Source organism: Salarias fasciatus (genome assembly GCF_902148845.1).
Source record: "Salarias fasciatus chromosome 7 unlocalized genomic scaffold, fSalaFa1.1 super_scaffold_4, whole genome shotgun sequence".
NCBI lineage: Eukaryota > Metazoa > Chordata > Actinopteri > Blenniiformes > Blenniidae > Salarias > Salarias fasciatus.
The window spans coordinates 13,512,502-13,534,665 of NW_021941229.1; the positions used below are offsets into that span (position 1 = coordinate 13,512,502).

Consider the following 22,164-nt stretch of genomic DNA (forward strand, 5'->3'; position numbering starts at 1 on the left):
CATCTGACCCCATTGCATAGTTACTAAAATGAACGCTATATGCTAGAAACACGCTAACCGAGCCTCAGCAGAGGTTTCCTCATCACAGACTAATCCCGGTCCTGGAGATCCCCTTTCCCGCAGGTTTTAAACGCCTCTGTGCTTCTGCACAGCTGAATACAATAATTATATCATCACAGAGCTCCGACCATGGTCCAGTAATGAATCCCTCATTGCAATCAGGTGTGCTGTTGCAGGGAGAAAAAAACTAAAACACGCAGGAAAAGAGATACGGTCGTCGTTTTTCAGTTCCGACCATTACATACGAACATATGGAAGCACAAGCAGAAATAAACAGCCAAAAACTTTTTTCATTGCGATCAGCAGATGCTTCAAAGTGCTGCAGACCCCCCTCTGATAAAGACAGCAAGCGAGGGGAGTGTTACGCTAGTGCTGGCCACTTTCCACTGCCAGAGGACTCTAGATTCATTATCATATTTTAGTTTTTAGCCACTGTGCTCCAAACACAGAGAAGCTCAGCTCTATTTCTGAACTGCTGTGTCTCCACATGAGAGGAAACTAAAGAAACCAAGTCTCTCATGCGGGAAAGCTACATTTTACTGAATACACCAAGACTCGAAACAAAGAGAACAGATCAGATAAGACATTATGATTGAAACTTTTCTAAAGTTGTCTATATAGATCGACTGTCTCATATGTGGTGTATTGTGATTGTGGATGTTTGATTTTTTTCAGCTTGCTCTGAGGGACCAACACAAAAATATCTCTTCACTCACGCCATTCTTGCTTCATTGAAGCAACCAGGTGGCCTTTTTTTGTGAGCGGTGCAACATTTTAATAAAGAGTCATCGGTAGTTTTCTGATTATATGTAGCTTTGAAACAACAGCACGGCCAACAGTCCCTTAAACTGTCACATACTTTAATCTCTCTGGGAAATGTCTGATCAAAATAAACACTTCAAATGTAAGGAAAAAATATCTCAGGACAAAAAACACAATCTGTTATAGTTGTTGATTAATCTTATATTTCTGTTCAAGATTCATTGACATGAATAATGAAAAACTGTAGTTGGGAAACTGCAACAGCATACAGGAAGTATAAGTGAGTCCCGGGTCTCCCCTGAGCAGGACTCAGTGGCTCGGCGCAATAGGTGACACTTACAGGAGCACAGGTCTTGTCATGTCATCTGTATCCGAACAGACTTGCCTCTGTGACATTGTGTGCTCCTCTAACCCTGCCCTCCTCCTCCTCCTCCTCCTGTTCTCCCTCTCTCCATCGAGTTGCCCTTGGTGTTCGGTCCACTGAAGGCTTCTGCCCTATATTTAATCATTCAAGCCCTTCCAGACACAAAACACTGGGGACTAAATGAGAGAGAAGAGGGCTGAACGAAAGGAGATGTAGCAAATGATAGAGGCACAAGACAGGGACGATTTCGGTAAGAGAAGGTAATCAAGATGTTATTTAGAGGAACAGAGAGAACAGGGTGTGAGAGCGAAAAGTCTAATCAGGAGAGAAGGGCCCCTAAAGAGAAGAACAACTGGGCGAAAAACAATGGCGCCAACTCAAAAAGATATGTTTTTTAACACTACACAGGACAGTGAGAGACTACTAGTGATGTGGAATTAACAGGCTTTTATCAACATGCTGCTTTGCCAAAGGGCTCACCTAGTCTGGCAGAGTCATGCTGGGACTGTGTTGCAATACAAATAGGCCACAGAATTAAGTTTTCAGAGTGCACTTTGGGCCAAAAATATAAACAGCATCACATAACCTGCTTCTGGGTCAAAGTGACTTGCAGCCATGTCATCGAGGGGACATTCTACTCTTGCCCTGAAATGAGACTCCGCACATCTACATCTGTTTTCTAAATATTATCAGTATAATCGAGCGGGGAAGGCGCGCTGATACCGAGTACATCATTTGAGCCGTGACTCACCTTAGCTACCTTCAAGCTACCGATTATTTCATGAGACGGGAGATCATTTGAAACGCAAATACACCACCTGCATGACAACATAATTCGAGCGCTACTGGTGTTATTATATCTGTATTTATCCTCCAGTCAGAGATCTTTTTTCTACAGATACTCCTTCCTTGCCCCACCCATCCTCCTTCTCCCTCTGCAGCACTCTTTGTCTTTCCTTTAATATAACTTCTGTGTATATTGAAAAGCTGCCAGGAAATGTGAGGAGGAAATGTTCCTTTATTGTTTCTATCTCTGCATCCCCCCCCCCCCCCCCCCCGCTCCCCTTCCCCACCCTGCCACCCCCGCCCTCCACTGGCTAAGTGACAACACTTATGGTGTGTACGCTCACAATCAATACGGCGCTCACTCACATTCAGGCATGCGTTCACGTGTCGAGCTGCGCAAGTTGCGTGTACCACACACATGGCAGGGGTGGGGGTGAGGGGAGGGGGTGACAGGGTTGCTATAGAAACAGCTCCCTTTCAGGTGTGGTGCGTCAGGCTGATTAAAAAAAGAAAAAAAAAAAAAACTAGCAATGAACTATCACATGCATCATATCTGATGCCCTTTGACAGTGTAATTGTGAGTCTCCATGGCAAATAAATGTCGTCTAATTTATTTAAAGCTGCCAGTTAAATGAAATGTTAGTTTGCTGAAGAGACACACTGGCACACTTTAAAACTGGCGTAAAATATAATAATATAATATCTGCAAGCATGAAGAGAACATACTGGAGACGGGCCGTTTGGTGCGGATGTGCACTGGACCTTCTGAGTACACAAAGTGTAAGCGCACATCCAGCCTTGCTATTAATAATAGAGTGAAAATGTGGGTGAGAGTGTATGAAGGCATGTAATCGGGAGTAAATATGGAAATGTGCGTCTCTGTGCGCATGAAATACACAGAGGTCTGCAGATGTACGACTCTGTGGATGTATATTTGAATCTGTTGACTTACTCTGCCTCCACATGACAGCACGTGTGTGTGTGTGTGTGTGTGTGTGTGTGTGTGTGTGTGTGTGTGTGTTGAAAGGTGGATCCACAACCCTCCGAGGCTGTCACTGTGGGGATGTGTGCGGCGCCTCCATGTCCGTAGGAACATTTTGATTAGTCGAGGAGGCTGTCTCTGGCTGCCAGACTCCCTGATAATCTCAAGAGAGGAGCAGGAGAGAAATCAGTCATGGGACTGAAAACACATGTTTCATTTCCACGTATCTACTCTCCTCTATCTCTCTCCCTTTTTTTTTTTTTTTTTGCCCTCTGGCATTCAAATGAACGTCAGCTGGCAGAGCCAACCGGTCTGCCGCATGAAGATGAAGAAGTGGGAGAGGAAGAAAGATGGTGCAAACTTACGGCTTGCCCTCCCGCAACCTGGCGTTGCATCTTTCAAAGGGACACTAAAGGGAGCTGACAGACAAATAAAGACATGCCACTTGTGGAGAGCAAAATGCTGCAAAGTGAGACTTAAACAGAGTCGTTTGTGCACCGGTTCTCTCCTTTTCCTCTGCTACACGTTATTTTCTCCTTTGGTATCTCACCTACCCACACAGCCATACATTCAAGCATATGCACGGTGGACACACACAAACCCTGAATAATCTCACCTGCGTGCGCACAGATGCTTGTTTGAGCACGTGCAACAACTCACACACATCCAACGGACAAGTTACAGAAGCCGCTGAGTGATTAGCAGGGTCATGATGGCTTTAATTTCCTTCCCGTTCCAACGACTAATGTGATGAAAAGCAATGTCCGCTCCACTCATCGGGCCCCAGCAGGCGCTCGGCTCTGTGCGTTTCTGCTCTGTGCAGGAAACAGGAACTTTGAGCTGATTCACAATGAAAGGATTACAGTGGGACGCGATGAAAAGCACTGAACTGTCACTCAAATTGTAATTATTTTTAACATAAGTGTACCGATGTATTTCTGGTGCTCAACAGGAGAAGCTGATATTTTTCCTGCTTATCTTTAACTTATATGAACAAAATTAAAAGTTAACTGACACCAGACCTCCAAACATAAGTGTTTCCATGTCTTTTAGCTTTAGCCGTATTGTAAATGACTTAAAAATCTAAATAATGGCAGGTAACAAAAATATGTAGTTACAGATGTTCAATGTTTTTGTATTGCAGACATGAATAAGATGAATTCTGAGACTCACCATTGTACCCAGATGTGTGTGTGGGAGTGTGTTAGCCCTGTGATGATCCATATCTTCACCTAAAACCACCTGGAGCAGTAATTATTGTAGTCTAGATCTATTGGTTGCAGAGGATGCTTGAATGAATTTTAACAAGACGTATTCAAACCTAACTTAGAGTTGTTGTTTTTTTTAACATGTATTTTATAATCACACAGTACTGAACCGACCTTCTACAACACATCGAGTTAATAATACAGCCCAGAAAAGCAACATGTCGCTAGTTGTTTCAGTTTTAATTTCCACCTTCAAGCTCTGCAAAGCTGTTGTTACGTTCATGTGTCGGCTTTAATCAGCACTACAGAAGACAGCTCTCGTTGAAAACAGCTAACTTCCCTTGTCAGCAAATCAGCCGTGTTCTCTGACCGACCAGAGTTCGTCCCGGCGTGCCGTTGTGCTGTATTTTTGTACAACATATCAGATCGGGAGCGGCCAATGAGAATACACTGGGTAGTAAGCACAACAGCCTCAAGCCAAATCCTGAAGTCACCTGCAGGAAATCATATATCTTGTGATTATGACATATCAGATTTGCTCTCACGCAGACAAACTGGATAGACACAATAAAAGCCACATGTTAGAATTACGTAAACTCTCAGAATATTGCCCACACTTCAGCTGCCCCATAACCCTCAACAAGAGCTAAAATTAAATATAGTATTTATTTAACAAATAATATGTTGAACTCAATCAGGTTTAGCACCTACAGGTGTGAACTCAGACAAACACGCTCAGTTTGTGACTTTAACTCAAAAGGATGAAGCAAGAAACAATCAGCCAGGAGTGGGTTAATATTCATCAGCAACACCTGGCAACCCCTCAGCAGGCAGGAATCGGGAAAAGCTCAGGTTACCGGAGCTGATAACGTCAACGCACACACACGCACACATGCGGGCACACACACACACACACACACACACACACACACACTAAATCAATTTGTTTGACAAAGCACCACACGCTTGTCTCTCATCTTGAGTCTCTAAGTGATCATGTGCCCACAGATGGTGTTTCACACATAATTCTTGCGTATACATAGTATAAAAAGATAATTCATTATTCATGGTTTGACAGCAGCGAACAGGCAGCGCTACCCTCTACTTTGACTCACACCCATTCTCACATGCACACATTATACTCACCGTGCATTAAACACACCATTAGACCGTACGCCGTAACCCCACCCCTCACACGGATACACACGCACGCACATCTCCAAACAGGTGGCTTTGCCTCAGTCAAGAAACAGTGAACCCTGGGTGCCGCCTGCTCCTCGTTAAATCCCAGAAGAGACAAAATGTACTAATACCCCACTCCTTTCCATCTCACTGTGCACATCTGTCTCCTTCTGCAGCAACTGCACAGACAGGTTTTCCCCAGCTGCTTGGCTATGCTAACCCTGTGCACTATATATAGGACTCAACAGAGCTAAATCAAACACAAACACACTCGAGCCAATGGTGCAGAGACACAGACAAACAGCAGCAGTGACGAGAGAGCCGGGTGGCGATAAAGGATTTGTATTTACCGTGTGTGCCGGCTAGCACAGGAGCATCTTTACTAAGGTGTCGTTTACTCCTTCTTCCTCCTTGCTCTGATCTCCTCCCTTCTCCTCTCTATGGGTGGGGAATTGTCAAACGGCTGCAGCAGCGGCAGCAGCAGCATCACTAGCAGCTCCAGGGCCTGTGTGTATGTCTCTCTCTCTCTCTCTCTCTCTCTCTCTCTCTCTCTCTCTCTCTCATTCCTCCGCCCCCTCTCTACACGCTCTCTTTCCTATCTTCCCTTTCCTCTCACTCTCTCCCCACCCCAGAAGACCCTCCTCCTTAACACCCTTCCTCCATCATTTTCTCCTTTCCTCTTCCACGCGCGCTGTCTCTCCCCTTTTCTCTCCCTTCCTCTGCTCAATTTCTCCCCTTCCTCTCTCGGACGGTATGAGTGTGCAGTGAGCTGCAGAGATCCACTCTGTTGAATTAATCAGCTTGCTCCGCCGCTACGACCATCAGCTACATGGGTAGGACACAGCTGGGAGGAAAGGTATCACTGGCAATGAGCTGAAATAGACATCTGGAAGATTCAACAATAGGGACGCTTTATTGGAAGGCTGCTCCCAGATAGATCCGCCTTCTTCGCTTCTGCCCCTCTGTGTCTTTATTCCTGAACGTTACTTGAATGATGCTACTTTTGATCTTTCACTAACGTCCCCAGTGATGATCAACACCTCAGCTGGCAAGTTACCCCTGCGTGAAAGCCTATATTTAACATGAACGCTCACTCGTACAAGGATTTCAGTATCTCTGCTGCTTTAAATCTTTTCCTTGCACTTTCATTCACGGTAGCAAGTTATGCCTCTGCATTTGGGTTATGATGTTATTTGCTTATGTAATTATCCTTTATAGTGCACTGATGGCGAGCATGGAGTGACTCACAAATTAAGTCTATTTTGTTCCGTGCTGACACATTTCAACCGTTGTACATTTGTGGCGTACGGCATTAGCTGCAACAGTAAATGTAATAACTGAACAGGCTTTTCGTTTGTTGCGGTGCTCTGTAAAGACAGAAAGTTGGGACATTTTGAGTTCATGCCGGTTAAGTAGATTTGGAAAACAATGTTCCTTTGGAGGAAGTAGAGAGGGAAGGCTTCTCAAGTTTAGCACAGCAGTACTTCAGTTGCATTGTCATATCTCAGCAACTCTGAGCTTGAAGTCATTTCTTTGTGGAGTTTGCATGTTCTCCCTGCCCATCCACTGAGTCATAGATGTGAATGTTAGCTTGCGCCTGGCTAACTGGGATCAGCTCCAACCCTCATGACCCTGAGTTGTATAAATCAGTACAGAAGATGGATGTATGGTCTACCAAAATAGCTCAACATACGCGCTATTTGTCTACGTAAAGCACAGCCAATTAATCAGCTATGCAGATCTGGCCACAGTATAAGATTTATGGTTTTGCATTCGTAGTGATCGTGACAAAGCTGAAGTGGATAACAGAAGATATTACACAAAGAGGAGGAATAGCCATGCCAGAGGGGGTGTTGAGGTGGCAAATGGGACAAAAGGCTGCAGCTTAAACCCACAAGACCAATTTTAGAATAAGGTGTAAACTAATAATTCTGTTTGATCAAATTCTTGTGAGCTGACTAAGAGGCGGCAACGCTTTTATTAAAACAACATGGAAAAAAACCTGAGTCACCATGCTGGCACCAGTAGAAAAGGTTACCAGCAGGATTTATCTCCTGGGAACCAAAAATATTTGCATAAAATGCCATGGAAATATACCCAACTGCTGATATTTCTGTCCCGATGAAAGATGTGAAACTTCACACAGATACTCACCTAAACCAGGTCAGCAGGTAACATCTCTCAATGAAGTGACACAGCTCTCAAAACCATTTATGTTTTTCACAGCTTGCATTGTGAAATCCTCTTAAAGCACAACACTTCATGTGTCAAATATATATCACAAAACACAAGGCTAAATTTTGTCCCCATATGACCAATTATTCCATTTGCTGTCTGTTCCAAGTGTAATCCTCGCAGTTTCACAGCTTTTAGCCCTTAACCACAACACAGCACACACTTGCGATCACACTGCCTACACTGCCTTGTCACAATGACTAATTATATCATATTGACATCAGCTTATGTGTGGAGACTCGTGCATGTCCATGCAAGTGTATGTGTGAGTGTGGGTACTCCACAGTTAGCCCCTGAAATGATTTAATCCGGTTAAAGGGATTTTCAATTAATCCAGGAGGGCCCTACATTTCATGACATATTTTTAGCACATTTCCCCACAAATGTAACAAAATTGATGGACCATAAATGTAGTTTTGAGTGTTCAGCATTTACATAACTACACTTCTCTGTATGTCACATGTAGACATCCATTCTGGTATTATGAACGTCTCCTGGTTCTTAAGACAAAGGGCCCAAATAAAGGTTTATTTTATCCAAGCAGTTACATTTTACATTTTGTCATAAAGGACATTAGCGATCAAGTCCATCAAGACAAAACTTGCAGACCTTTTACAGGATTTTAGGTAAAAAGGTCCTCTTTACACACAGTTTGTATTTTTATCAGTGTCCATCGAGTAGATTGAATCTTCTATAATAGGATTAGTGAGAGAAATCCCAGAAGCAATGTGACGATACACCAGGCTAAAAAAGCTTCTCTGTTTGTTTATATCTACCAGTAAATAAACATTTTGATGTTTCTAAGTATTGGCGCAAGAATCCCAGCAGAGGACCGACAGACTGGAGCTGTTCAGTGCTGACCGGTGCTGGAAATCTCTGCTCAGCCTGAATCCTTCCAGAACTCAACACTGGCCCCCACAAACTGGCTAGATCATTAATCCTCCTGGCATTTGTGTGTTTGCTACACAACAAAGTGGATCATTTGGGACTGTGAAGGAACCCTTGCATGCCACTAGGAAATGTTGTGTTCGCAGGTTTTTTGCCAAACCATGTGTTGGCTTTTTTCCCCAAAGCCACTGGGACAATAAGTTGCCTCCATGTCTTCATTTTTTTTTCACCCCAAGGCGAAGAAGATTTGTGTGCGTGGGTGCACTGTGCTTGGTGGATGTTTGCTTGCTACAAAGACTGCTGCATCTGCACATTTCTGAGGGCTGCACTGATGCTTTGGCGCTGGTATTTGTTGCCGTTTAATTGATTTCATAAAACAATGTTTCGTTTAGTTTTGATTATTACAGTGAGACCAAGAATAATATGTAGTTTTCACAGATACCAAAGTAAACTATAAAAGAGACACATTCTGTGCTTTGACCAATAGAAAACCTCAAATGATGCTGTGTCGTGGTGTTGTAATTTGGACTTCATACAAAGACGAGGAAGCACGCACCCTGTTTGAAAATTTGTCCCTAAAAATGAATACCCAGAATACATCTGAAATTTGATCATGAACAGGCACGGCCCACGCTGATATACATCATATCTGCTTGGATTACTGCAAGCGTGAAGCTCCGCAGACCAGGCCGGTGGCCTCAGTCAACCTGTTCACCTTGGTGTGGGCGGCGTGTGTGCGTACGTGTGAATGAGAAGTTGTGGCGATGCAGCATCACGAAAAACCACTGCAGCTTGTCAGTACTTTCATCTATACGACTGAAAAAAAAGACATGTAAGCACTCCACTGGAGCAACCACACTTGACTCAGACATTTGGATACTATCCTCTACAGAGCTGCCGTTAGCGGCGCTCACCAGACTCAAGGTAATTTCACATTGTTCACCCAGAGACACTGAAGCCATCCACTCTGAGAGGATAATGCAGCTCATCGGGACAATACGCTTCCATTCAACTTTGTTGATGGTAAAGGCTTCAGCAAGTTAATGGAATACGTTGAGCCTGATTACACAGTGCTAAAATTGGACTGTTTTTTTGAGTCCGTTCCTATTTTAGACCTGTCGACCAGTCTTAATTGACAATTGTGCTGAAACAACCAAGACATTAGTCACTATGTACACCCTAGATTAAGATTAAGCAAGAAGCAGGTAAGGCTGAGTTTAGACTAAGTCTGCAGCAAAATAAATCTCCCGACTCTGAATGATTTTACAGTTAATCTGCTTTTTGAAGGGGTCCATCTGAGTTGTGGTATTTTAAAAACTCTGATTATATTTTCTTCTTCTTTGTGCTTCTTGAGGATGTTTTACTTCTGAAACAACACAAAGGATGGACTGGAGAATTGACTGGGGAAAAAAGGAGTAATGTAATTAAATGGGAACATCTGAAAGAACACTGTCTGAGGTAAATTCAATTAAGTGAAGAATGAAATCCTCTGCCAGAATACACTCTTGTTAATATCTGCTACTAAAACAGTTTTACCAGTCAAAAAAAATAAAAATAAAAAATGTTGTAAGCATCCAGTGGGTGGAGGCAGCCTTATTCCAGTTGAACTGTGAATTGAATCACATTATGCTGAACTACTATTAACCCCGGGCTTGTCTGTGCATCTGATTAGAGGAACTTCAGATGGACATTGCGGGGTGAGCTGAGACAACACGGCTATTAGGGATTATTGATTAGCCGTTGGTCCTCTTTGCACTGGGACGGCCTCTATCATCTGAGTCGGCCAGCTGCTTGCAATACACAATTGTTGCCATAGGGACGGTGTCTAGGGAGACAGCTGTGGCCTTTTAGCAGCAGCCACACGGCACACAGAAGGTCACTCCTCACTGAGGGTACCTTTCTCCGACTGTCCGTCAGAGATTGTTTCCAGGCAACTAGTCCAAAGGAGTTTGTTTTTTGTTTTTTTTTTTCATTCTTTTCTCTTCTTCATTTTCCTGGAAAACAGTCCACCTCTCCGCCCGCTTTCTTGCCATTTAAAGTAGAACCACAAGGCAGAAATGACAGACAAAGATATTTCAATCTGGTTGAGGGAGTCTATCAAGATGCTTTTCAGTGATACAAGTATAGAAACCAAACACCACCACGAACACAATCTGCCCTACGATACACTGAAAATATGAATGTTGTCACTAAGATAAGCTGGATGTTCTTGAAAGGAAGCAGAAGATGATACTGCAAGACAGACAATGACTCAGGCTACTGATACCAGAGAAGATATGAACTAAGCACTCTGTGCCATATGTCTGGGATTAGTTATGTATCCACTGATCTACAATACCCACCAGGCTGGGTGGAGCTCATCCCAGTGGACTATGGGTAAGAGGCAGGGTGCATTCTGGATTGGACACCAGTTCAGATACCATTTCTGGTTCTTAAATTAAAAACTCAGCAAGTGTACCACTGTGGGTTTCGTTCGACATATGAATTCATTATCTGCGATCCAGAGTGCTCCATACAGATTGTCAGTCCATTAGAAGGTAAACGCAGAAAGACGGGCACTCACACACACAGTCGTATTTACCCCTACAGTGAAGTCATATCCAGCCCTTAAATGCAATTATCAATACAACTTAGAACATATCGGATCTATTTTAGCCTATTTCACCAGATTTATAACAGAAAAAGACATTCAAGACTAAATCAACACAGATGGAAGGGACAAACGAAGCAAATGTCTCTTTTTCACTTTAAATACACTAACAGTGCAAGGGCACAGTACATCTGCTTAAGCAAACACTGTATGTAAGAATGAACCAGTCCTCATAACTGAGCCACTCTCAGCTTAACTGATCCATGGCTGAATCTGTCTTTGCATGAATGACCACGACGCAGCCTGTGTGAGTGAAGCTGTCAGCAGCGAAGAGACTCTGGAGCAGCCGGCTGAACTGTCTCAAAACAGAAACTCTCCCATATGAAAACAAAGAAAACCAACACATGAACGGGCATAATTACATAATCTCATTGATCTGTGCTTCTGTGACAGATAATTCCCCTAAAATCTCCCAGGCTACCCTGAATCCGAGCATTTCCAAGAGAGCTGTTTGTTTGCCCAGATAAAGAGGGCAAATGTCTTTCTTATCTCTTATACTGAAATGAAACTGCATTAGCAGTTCATCCGTGAACTCTACACACAAAAGAAATGGTGATGCTAGTTACATTATCTTTTTTTTTTTTTTTTTTTGTCCTCCATCTCATTTCAATGGATAAAAGCAACACGTGTAAAATTAAATGGTTGAATTCATGTCACAAACCAAACCAAACAACACAATAAAATAGCAGGTGAAATCATTAATTGTCATTTACGTCATGGTCCAGGACATCAAGTCATCTAGCATTTAGGTTATTGAACTGTGGGATGAGGTCGGACAGGGAGCTTGCAGTGGGAGGACAAGCAAACTCCCCACTGAAAGGCCCTCAAGCCTGGAATTCAACCAGGGATATTCTCATTTTGAGGCAAGAATGCACAGTACTACGCCACCATGTGGACATTTTTGAATACTTACAAATTCCCAATGAAAAAAAATAAATAAATAAAAATAGCGTGTTCTGTGCTTGACTGACAGTTTGAGTCGAGTTCAAACATCAGTGTGGAGACAAGTAGCTGCATTTCGGTTAAATGCATGAAATGCTGTCTAGAGCAGGATGACTCATAAAACAATTTACAAGAGAAAAATAAGGAAATCTGTTGTGTAAATGTTCTATTAATTTGTCAACTATCTGTCAGAGATCAAGAGATAAATGACAACATAGCACAAAACATTGGGAAAATGTACATTTTCATACTATGGGACTAAAGTTTGTGAACACACACCACAGCATGCAGATTTCACTCGGCGTTACTGGAACTCATTTCAAGCCACTGAGGCTTACAACAGAAGCCAGCCATTATGCTCTGTCAGTTCCCCTCTGCCAGCATGTCCACGCTGCTGCATATGGGCGTGTTGCCAAGACAACGGCTCACACACCTTGCCGTCTGAGACCACCTGGAGAAGGCCCCCAAAGGACAAATTGACTAAATACATAAATACATGAACATACTATGCACTCGGAAACAGACCCCCATACACAACACTCCCCTAACTGCATAAAACATTTCTGTTTTACACCAGATTGTGCACACCCACATGTCTGCATAATTAGGACCAAGCAGAGGGAGTATAGTGTGTGTGCGAAAGACCATGCAAGTCACTTCGACTCAACGGCTTCCTTAAAGAATAAAAGCTGCAGCAGTGACAGTGAGCGCAATCCGCACTCAGGGAAGTCACTATAGGTAGATTCAAGTTCTCCCTAAATATGAGGGAGGAGGATGAGTGGGGGATCGGCAACAAACAGCATGCAACAATGCATTATGATGAAGAAATGCAGGAAACTGTGAATGGATTTCAACAATACACACCAGAGAGCCTGAGCCTAAGGACACTTTAAAACATGGATAAATGGAGGTGCGGAGGTGCGGGACAACATGCTCTTCTAACTGAACCACAGCCGCCTCTTTTTGATGCTGCACATCATATTAAACAGAAGAATCTCTGCTAAACACAATTCCAACACCAACCAAATGAACTACATAATACTAAAGTTCATTGAACATCATTTCATCAACCTACTTGCCAGATTTCTGACAACTCTATCTTTATCGATGATTTATGATGCCATGCACAAACTACACAGCAAATTAAAGCCGAAACTCTCCAGTACAAAGGTATATAATTCGAGCATACGGCCAAAAATACATCCCATTTTAAAACATTACTTACAATTTGTAGGAAAATTAACAACTCAAATACAACTGTGTTATCAGGGGAGACTGAAGAAAGAAACAAGCTGTGTATGGAATGTGTATATGTGGAAATAAAATGATGGCAGTGGGGTGAAGAGACAAGGGAGCTTACCAGTTTCCTGTACTGCTGCTTCTCCTGGCGGAGAGTGGCCACTTCAAGCTTCAGAGCGCGGTTTCTCTCCTCCAGCAGGCGAAAGCGGTTCACATTGTGAACTGTAGAGTGTCCTGTTGCTTGCTGGGACAGAACTTCATATTTTGACTGAAAGACAAAAAACATATACGTACATATATATTTGATCAAGCTTGTACACCTGTAGTATCTCTAGTCCATAAGATTTAGTGGCAGTAGTACACTAAAAAGTGGATTCATAAATTATGCCATAGCTGCATTTAAGACAAGAATCCAAAAAAGGAAATGATGCCCTAACACACAGGACTGAAGTCTGCTTATTGTTTCAAAATCTTGATTGTTTGATGTAATTTCTGCAGTTTTTATGGTAATAAAGGAAATCCACGGCATCAGCTGCATGGGTCCCGTACCCACACATGAGTAAACAACCGAACCAGTGACACACTGTGGGGAGAACTCAAACATTCCATCTTCCATACTGCTTATTAAATTCAGTGTCCTGGGGGGCCGGAGATGATCCCAGGTGCATCCTGGACAGTCCACCACAAGACAACACACACAAACACATTCATACCTGCAGACAAGATTAAAGACACTGTGGGAGAAATCCTGCGTACGCACATGCAAAGATTCACCACACAAGTATGGATATTTCATAACTTGACTTAAAGATAAGAAGAAAATACAAATGTTTGTCAATCTTTTGTTACTATTTATGTAAGGTAAGTTTTAACAAAGCAATAAGTACTTGATACATTAACTACTGTGAAATTCACTGCCAATCCATCCAAGTATTTTATAAGATGGCTGTGAATCTTTGAAAACTTCCCGGAAACAACCAAGAGTCTTTAGTTACAGTATTATGATGATCAGGCAAATAAAATCACTGAAAATACACCAAAAAAAAAGGAAAAACAAAACAGGAAAATGCATGTATCAATTGGCCAAAAATAACAAAAAAGTATGACAACTGTGAACCTAACTGTTAACGCGACCATCATCCATCGTGCTTTATCCAATTCGGATTTGTAGTTTGCTGGAGCCCATCACAACCAACTGGATGGACTACATTTTCACATGTAAGCAATAGGCATTCGATTTCTCTAAGTCAGAGAAAGCTCACAATTACCATTAATCTTGCCTCCAGCAGACAGTTTCCCCGGCCCTTTGGGTTTGCCGTAGAGAAAGGATTCCTCGGCCTGAAAGTGAAGCAGCTGCTGCTGCAGGTTTTGAGCCTCTGAGGATTTAACACAATGCTGTATTCTCTCCTTTTTTACATTGCTAATTTTCTTGATGGCTGCTATAGTCTTCCAAACCAAATTATAGCTCTCTTAAAACTCTCCATGGGAAATGCACTTGCGTATCTGTAACAAGCAGGCTTGAAGCCTCACTTGACAGCTGTGGAAAGTTTTGTTGTGTTGCTCGGTTAGTCCTCCTCCAGGAAAGTTGTCAATTTGCACCACTTGGTGACACTTTTAAGTTCCTTGCTGTCCCCTTTTGGAGCAGAACTGCTGTGCTGTCAATCTGCTAGTTTTCAAAAAATGCGAACACTTTTGCAGACAGGAGAGGGGTTGTAAATCGCAGTGGGAATTAAGCAGCTGCTGGGATGAGGCAAGGAGGAAGCAGATTTAGACGAAGAGGACGCAAACTCTGTCTGCTCCTCCTCAAATGAAACAGACACTGAGGATGGGAAGACGCGGTTTGCTCCAGTCTCCGTCAGAAGATAGGATTCTTCCCTTTATGTTAATCTGAAAACAGATTTGACGTTCCTCTCCAGTCTATTTACTTTGAGAGATAAAAATGTATGAAATGGAAACATGTTGGAGAGCCACAATCTGAAATCCCAAATGGGGTGTAGTCTTCCTATTTCCCTGAAAAAGCACTCCTCGCCAGCCCAGCCACTCCAACATTACCACAGCTATAAAAGGAAAACATTATCGCCCGAGACAAAAAAAAAAAAACCCTTTTGCTGCACCACTCTGAAGTCTATTCACTTTTATCTTTCCACTGCCTATCTCCGCTCTAGTTCAGAATTTCCATATCAACATTTCCATTTGGAGGACAATTAAGGAAGAGGTGAAAGTCTGCTGTTCTTTCCTTGAAGTCATCCCAGGCAGACCAACCAACAGATGGCTCTAACATCAGTTTATGTTGCCCTGATATATCAATTAGCATGTTACCAGAACAGTTGGAATCTGGCAGGAGAGAGAATCCACATACGCGTATAAACAATAACCAGATCTCCTTGATTGCGTGCCAGACAATCGCTCACCACCAAACAAATACTAAAAACAAAGTTGCAGACAAGATGTCAATTTAGCCAGTCGGTGAAAGCCAACCGAAGCCCGTATGATGGGCCTGCCAGGCAGACAGAAAGACAGCCAGATCCACCTGCTAATGCAGCAGACCTGCCAAGCAGACAAGCCTACAGATAGACCCACCAGTGGAATATGGCGGAGTTTCCAAGAACAGACAGAGAGATGGATGGACCTGCCAAGCAGTGCTGTTGGTTTACCAAACAGACAGACAGACTCACACATTCAGTCAGCCCATTTAGAGCAAGATATTGAGCCATACGGACATCTCCAGCGAGAGCTGATTTATGAGTCACACAGACTAAAAAAACACAGGTTCAATGTATAAACACGATAAATAATGTTGCAGTTATGCAGCTGGGAACTGGGATGGCTACCAGTTTAGAAAATTCCACTTCCCACATTAAACTGGGCTGAAAAAGGAACAAGGCCTCTGGAAGCGGCGCTTTACTGCTGTTCAAACAAGCTCGTCTTCATGAACATCAATTAAGAGGGGGATGAAACGAAGCTCAGGAGGCACAATTTATTCTCGCACTCCATTTCTGCTCATTTGCAGCCATGACTTTGTTTTCTGCAGTTAAAACATCTAACAGCAGCTAAGGCTATCGATATGAAGCTTTACAGTGACAAACAGTGGGTGTGTTTCACAGAGGTGGTGGAGAACTTGAACTCATATACCAACATGTGCAAAAATAAGATGCATTTATTTGTACTTAAACATGCCTACTTTTATACCAAAATTTGCTGCCGTGTCCTCAGATCTCAGGCTCTCTGAACCTCACACTGTCCTACCTTCTACTTTCCCATGAACATGCCATAAAAACATGCCATTTTCTTATTTTTCTTCAGACAAATAACATATACATATCCAAGTTCGCTAATTATTTGGTTGATTGAACTTTGGGGGATTAAGACACAATAAGTCCGCTAATCAGTTGGACGGGACGAGCGATGGCTGAGAGATGAAGTGACAGATAAAGAGTGATTGAGACCACCTTCGTGTGGGACAGGACCCAAATGTGCTGTCAACGACGGAGACGTCGAGTAACAAGCTGCCACATCCACTCTGGCAGGGCCGGCGTCAGAGCCGGGAATCACAACTTGCTCATGGACAAGGAATATTGATAATTTCTCTTTGTGGAGATGAGCCAGGGGGGAAGATCTTGAGCAGGTTTACAATCACTTGAGCAAAAAGCAAGAGTGTTTGTAACAACATAAAACGTTGATTGAAGTTTTCTGAACATAACATGTCAAAAATACTGTGTAAATCAGCAGTTTGAAAATGTGTAAGGAAATAATTACTTCAGATATACTGCATACAAGGCATTTTTATTCCACGGGAAGCCCTAAAGCAGTCGCCTTGACAGTCTTACCATCTAAGGGTTTTCCTTTGTGTGGTTCAGTCTCATCTTTTTTAAATCTAGCACTACAATTAGAATACATCCAACGAAAACTCTCAAGCATGTATCTGTATTTTATATGGCATAGGTTGGCCACTGTCATCCAACAGTGTTTTTAAAATGGCTTGTTCCACCTGTCATTTATTCCACGATTATATAACAGGTGTCTTGTGTCTCCTCTGTCTTACCAAATCATGACGAGTACCATAAAACATTACTTATTGACACAGCAGTATTGTAGTTTAAAAAACATGGATTTAAATCTAACCACATGTTTCAGGATGAGGTTTCTTACAGGTAAAGCATGACAACAGCTGGCAAAGGTGATACTTGCGTTTGATTCTATTTGACTGGTTTGAATAGCAGTTCTTTGTTACATTTTCTTATTAAATGAGGCAACATGAGTTCATTTAAGTGACCTGCAAAAAAAAAAATTGTTTCCATTTACCATTTCATTTAGATTTATTACACATAAATTGAAACATTTCAGGTTTGTGGTCTTTTCCTTGACACATTTTTGATGAAAAGGCATGAAGATCAAATTAACAAAATACTACAATATTTTAGAAAATTTTATTCACTTTAAATTGCTGAATTAAATATTGATCAACAATAAACTACAACACATTTTCATTTGTCTGACAAAACAACTCAATATAAACGGAAATTACTTTTTCTATGTATATAGAAATCTGTTTTCATTTAGGCTTTGAGCACCGACCAAGAAAATAAAAGCCAATGAAAGACAAAAGAGGTACCAGAGGCTGGTGCATTTCTCAAAGGCTAGACATGCAAATGAGTCCAAAAGCATTTAAGAAATGCAGTAATTGGAAAAGCAACAGTCTGTTATAAGATATCTAATCCATCATGTCATACCAATCATTCTGCAGCAGAGGAAAACAACCTCAAACATGCAGCCAGTGATTATCAAGACACACTCAGAAGAACAAGAGGTCCAAGATGTGATAGTTTAGCCCTCAGGGAGCACTGATCTTCACATAATCAAATCTGTGTGGGTTTGTATGAAGAGACGGAGTTATCTGAACCAGCCTGCATTGAAAGAGCAGTCGTTCGGTCTCTGAGTTGCTTGAAAACATCATCCATGCAAGTGTCTTTGAAATCTGTGTACAACAGGGCCGACAAAAACAACAGTGGCTCTGCTCTGGAGGTGGCAACTCTTCTGCTATTTCCCCAAGCACAGCAGCCTAAAACACTTAAACAGTACAGTGACCAAGCTTTTTTTCAATCCCCGGAATAATACTAGCATTTTCTAGTATTATGAAAGCAAAGCCAGCTGTTAAAAGACATGGTCCACTTAAAAAAAAAAAACTTTCTGCAAAAGCTGTCTGGCCTGCACAAAGCTGCAGACAGAAATGATGGCTGCACACTGAATGGATTATCTCTTTAAAACTGCCAAATGACTGGGGGCTGGAGAAACTGTTTATTAACCAAAGCAGATAATGTGGGTAGCTATTAAGATGTTACAGCATATAATTATGTAATAGGGGCTTTTACAACTTTATTGCCCGCACAGCCAGACTTCCCTCCCCTTTTCCGGTAATTAATAGCTACTGGTTTTAATTTGGCATGAAGAAGATAAATGTTGTGTCTAGTCATTCAACAGTTTATTTCGTTTAAGAATATACATATATAAAAAAAAATAAAATGTTAAAATTTCTTTCATTTGTTCATTGTTGACTGATTTGTCAAAAGGATGCAGTGGATCCTGTTAGGAAGGAAGCAAGAGGATTTGAACCAGGGCCACTGTGCTGAAGTGGGGCGAGCTCCAGATAAGCTTATTCTGACTGGTAGTCAAGGCTGCACAGTGCTGTAATGGTTGACAGTAAGAATGTGCAGGGTTCAAGTGGGTTCTGTGCAGAGTTTACGTATTCTCCCTGTGCATGTGTGGGATTTCCCCAGATTTCTTTCCCCACAGTCCTAAAATGGCCATAGCTGTGAATGTGAGTGTATGTCTGGTTGTGTGTCTCTGTGTTTGCCCTGTGATGCACTGGTGACCTGTCAGCTGGGATGGGCTCCACAGCAGGATGGGGGACAGAAGATCATCGATGAATGGTTAAAATAAATACTCATGTCGCCATCTGGTGTGTGAAAGAAACACTTGCATGAGTGGAGAGCTATGAACTTACCAAGAAACAAGATTCAATCTTTGGAAGGATATCAAGTTGCAATGATTATACTCGTATAATTTATTCATACTTGTTTTTTTATTATTATTATTATTACTGGTAGGCTTATCTCCATACAAAATCAGAATTCAACAACTGCACCTATAGAGATAGGTTATTTTATGTTTTCATAAAAATGCATTAAAACACTGAGAACTGTGTCGCCTGCAGGGCCACGCGGAAATATCTTTTATCACGTTTTAATTTGAAGAAAATCAACGGAGTAGATATCAAGCAGACAGTGTGATATCACTGTGCAGGCATTTGCAGCTCGTAATGACAATGTGCCTACCTTGCAGCCAAGTTCCCCCCTTTGTCCCAAAATGACTCGCTCCCGTTCCCGTCACATCACACACCGGCGGGGAAGGCAGAGGCGACACGTCCGCGTGCGTGCACGTGTGGTCCCGGCGTCTGAAAAAACGCGCGCGTGTGCGCCCGCGCTGAGGCTGCTGGCTGCAAGCGCGAGGCTAAAAACAGCCACCTATCCGGCTGTGTCGCTCCCACACCCCCTCGCTCCCATCACTCAGCGTGGCAGCTCTGTGCGGCTCCCTCCCCTCTCCAGCCATGAACGTGTGCACGTGCGGCTCAGTTGCAGGCGTCACACGCGCAGCAGCATGGCTGAATTTAGTGTGCAGTGCCCTCTAACATCAGAACTGTACATGACTCTTAAAAATGTTGGGTATCTCGAACCATAATTCAACTGTAAAAGTGATAACTGTGCATCTTCGAATATGACTTTAATTATCCACTTGCGTCATTTTTGGTGGTTGCAACGCAACATAATGTCAAAGTGGAATTTAAACCTTTATTTTAAAATAAGTCCTAATGTTTTCATTTATATTTTATTTTAATCTGATTAAGCTGTCTTCCAAAAGTTTTCAGATGTTTTTTTCTCCAAATTCTCAAGAAAATGTAAAAGAAATTCTGCTGGGGGTTTTTTTTTTTCTTTGTTTATTTTACATACTTGTTAAGACATTTGACATGGCTGGGCCTGTGAGTCTCAGAGATAATAGTGCCTTTCCTTCTGAATGCCTGTGAGTTTGCAGCTCTGCTTGACTTGGATTTTAAAACATGAATTACTCTTTGTGTTTTGACCAGTCTGCTGGTGAAGTAGCTTTATAGTTTCTCAATGACAAGAGTATTGGTTTTATCCCACACATCAGTATTCATAATGGTTTTTATCACCAAATGCTCCTCAGGTGCTGTGGATATATGCAACTGTTATTGTTGCAGACATCTGTCATGTTGCTTTTGGAAAACAGTTTATTGGGGATTTTAGTTCAGTGAACTTGTGACTGGCAACAGTGTCAACTAATGCTAACAGACAGACAGCAGCTCTGCTACTCTGCAAGTGTTTTTGTGGATGACAAAAGTAGAATCATCAGTAATTGGACCTGCATTATTATTTCTGACATAATGATCAGTTCTGAGGCGTAGCTTGCCATTAGGCAAGGCAGGCAATTGCTTGGGGCCCCCTAGTCAGGATGGGTCCCAAGTGAGCCAACAGTTTGACCCAAACAATCGACAGAACATCAGGGCGACGGCAGAGGTGATGACAGCACACACTAATTCTAATCTAACTCTGATATGAGGTCTATTATAGTAGTATTATGTGATGTGATGGCAAAATCAAGAGCACGTCAAACCTCTACTGTTAAATGAGATAATTAAAACAACACAGGCAATGAGAATCAATAAAATCTGAATCTGAAACAACTGAGTAATTAATGCTAGTCAAGGGAACAGAGCTGCATGTTCCCAGAGGGAAAAATGGCATCTCATGACATCTTTGTCGAATAACTTCCAAAATTCAAATTCTGTGTTCTCCTATTCAGCAATGCGACTTTTCTCAGGATCAATGTCTCCAATAGGAACAAAGTTTTACTGGTCCAGTGACTGATATCACAGGGGAAAAAAAAGTCAATCTAAGATTTTTGGGATTGCATCATGCAGTATGACTGTTCACAGCTATTGGTTATTAGTATTTGCAACCTTTCTTCATTAATGAATCCAGCTCTATCAGTGACTGAACACAGCTCACACTCATGCATCCTGCTCTTTTCACCTCCTCTGAATTATTGAGAAAGCTGAAACGCTCAGTGTCTAAAGTCCTTTGTTGATTCTGCATATAGCCACTTATTGTTCAACCATATGGTAGAGGACAGAGGAGAGGACAAAAAGAAAGAGACACTAAGTGAGCGTGAGTGAGAAGATAAAGCACAACATATGAGCCGATCCTTTCTGTTGCTTAGCAACCTCACTGTCTATTCCCATCTTTATTGTAGACGCATGGCTCTGGCTGTGAATCGCTCTGCAGGCATGACATAAAGCCCTGAGAGACACGGCTTCAGGGACAGATGGAAACCGGATTGGGCAGAAACATGCAAAATCCTTTTTTTTAAATATGCAAATAGATGGAGGCAAATGGTCTTTAAACATTTAAACAAGCTTGTAGCTTCTTCTAACAGCCTTCAATATCATCTTAACATTATAATAATAAGAGAGTTGGGTGCCGAAAGGGGGTATGCAGTATAACATAACATGGTTGAAGTTCTGTGAGGAGAGGACTCCTTCCCGAGTTTGTAAACCCCTGGTGGATGGTGATGGATAATCTCTTGTTCCCTTATATCAAAGGAGGATTAAATTTTGAGCCTCGCACAGCTAATCTGAGTCAGACATGCTAGTTTCTGTCAGCGCTCCTGAAAACTTCCTCACATAAGTTAAAAACAACAGCACAGGATTGCTTTAGTTTGGGTCATGTGAGGTAAAGATCACAATGAATTTATTAAAAGAATATAAATAAATAACAGATTTGTGGTCAGACAC

The 22,164-nt window shown here is 42.2% G+C and overlaps 1 protein-coding gene across 6 annotated transcripts in view; it reads right to left on the bottom strand.

Moving 5' to 3' along the window:
- The window catches only part of rimbp2a (RIMS binding protein 2a), a 68,697-nt gene that overhangs the window by 44,053 nt on the left and 2,480 nt on the right, over positions 1-22,164 (bottom strand). For all 6 annotated transcript variants that reach the window (XM_030084355.1, XM_030084354.1, XM_030084358.1 and 3 more), the window contains exon 2: positions 13,420-13,566. In XM_030084355.1, coding sequence (XP_029940215.1) covers positions 13,420-13,566 — 147 coding nt within the window. The remainder of the gene's footprint in view (positions 1-13,419; positions 13,567-22,164) is intronic.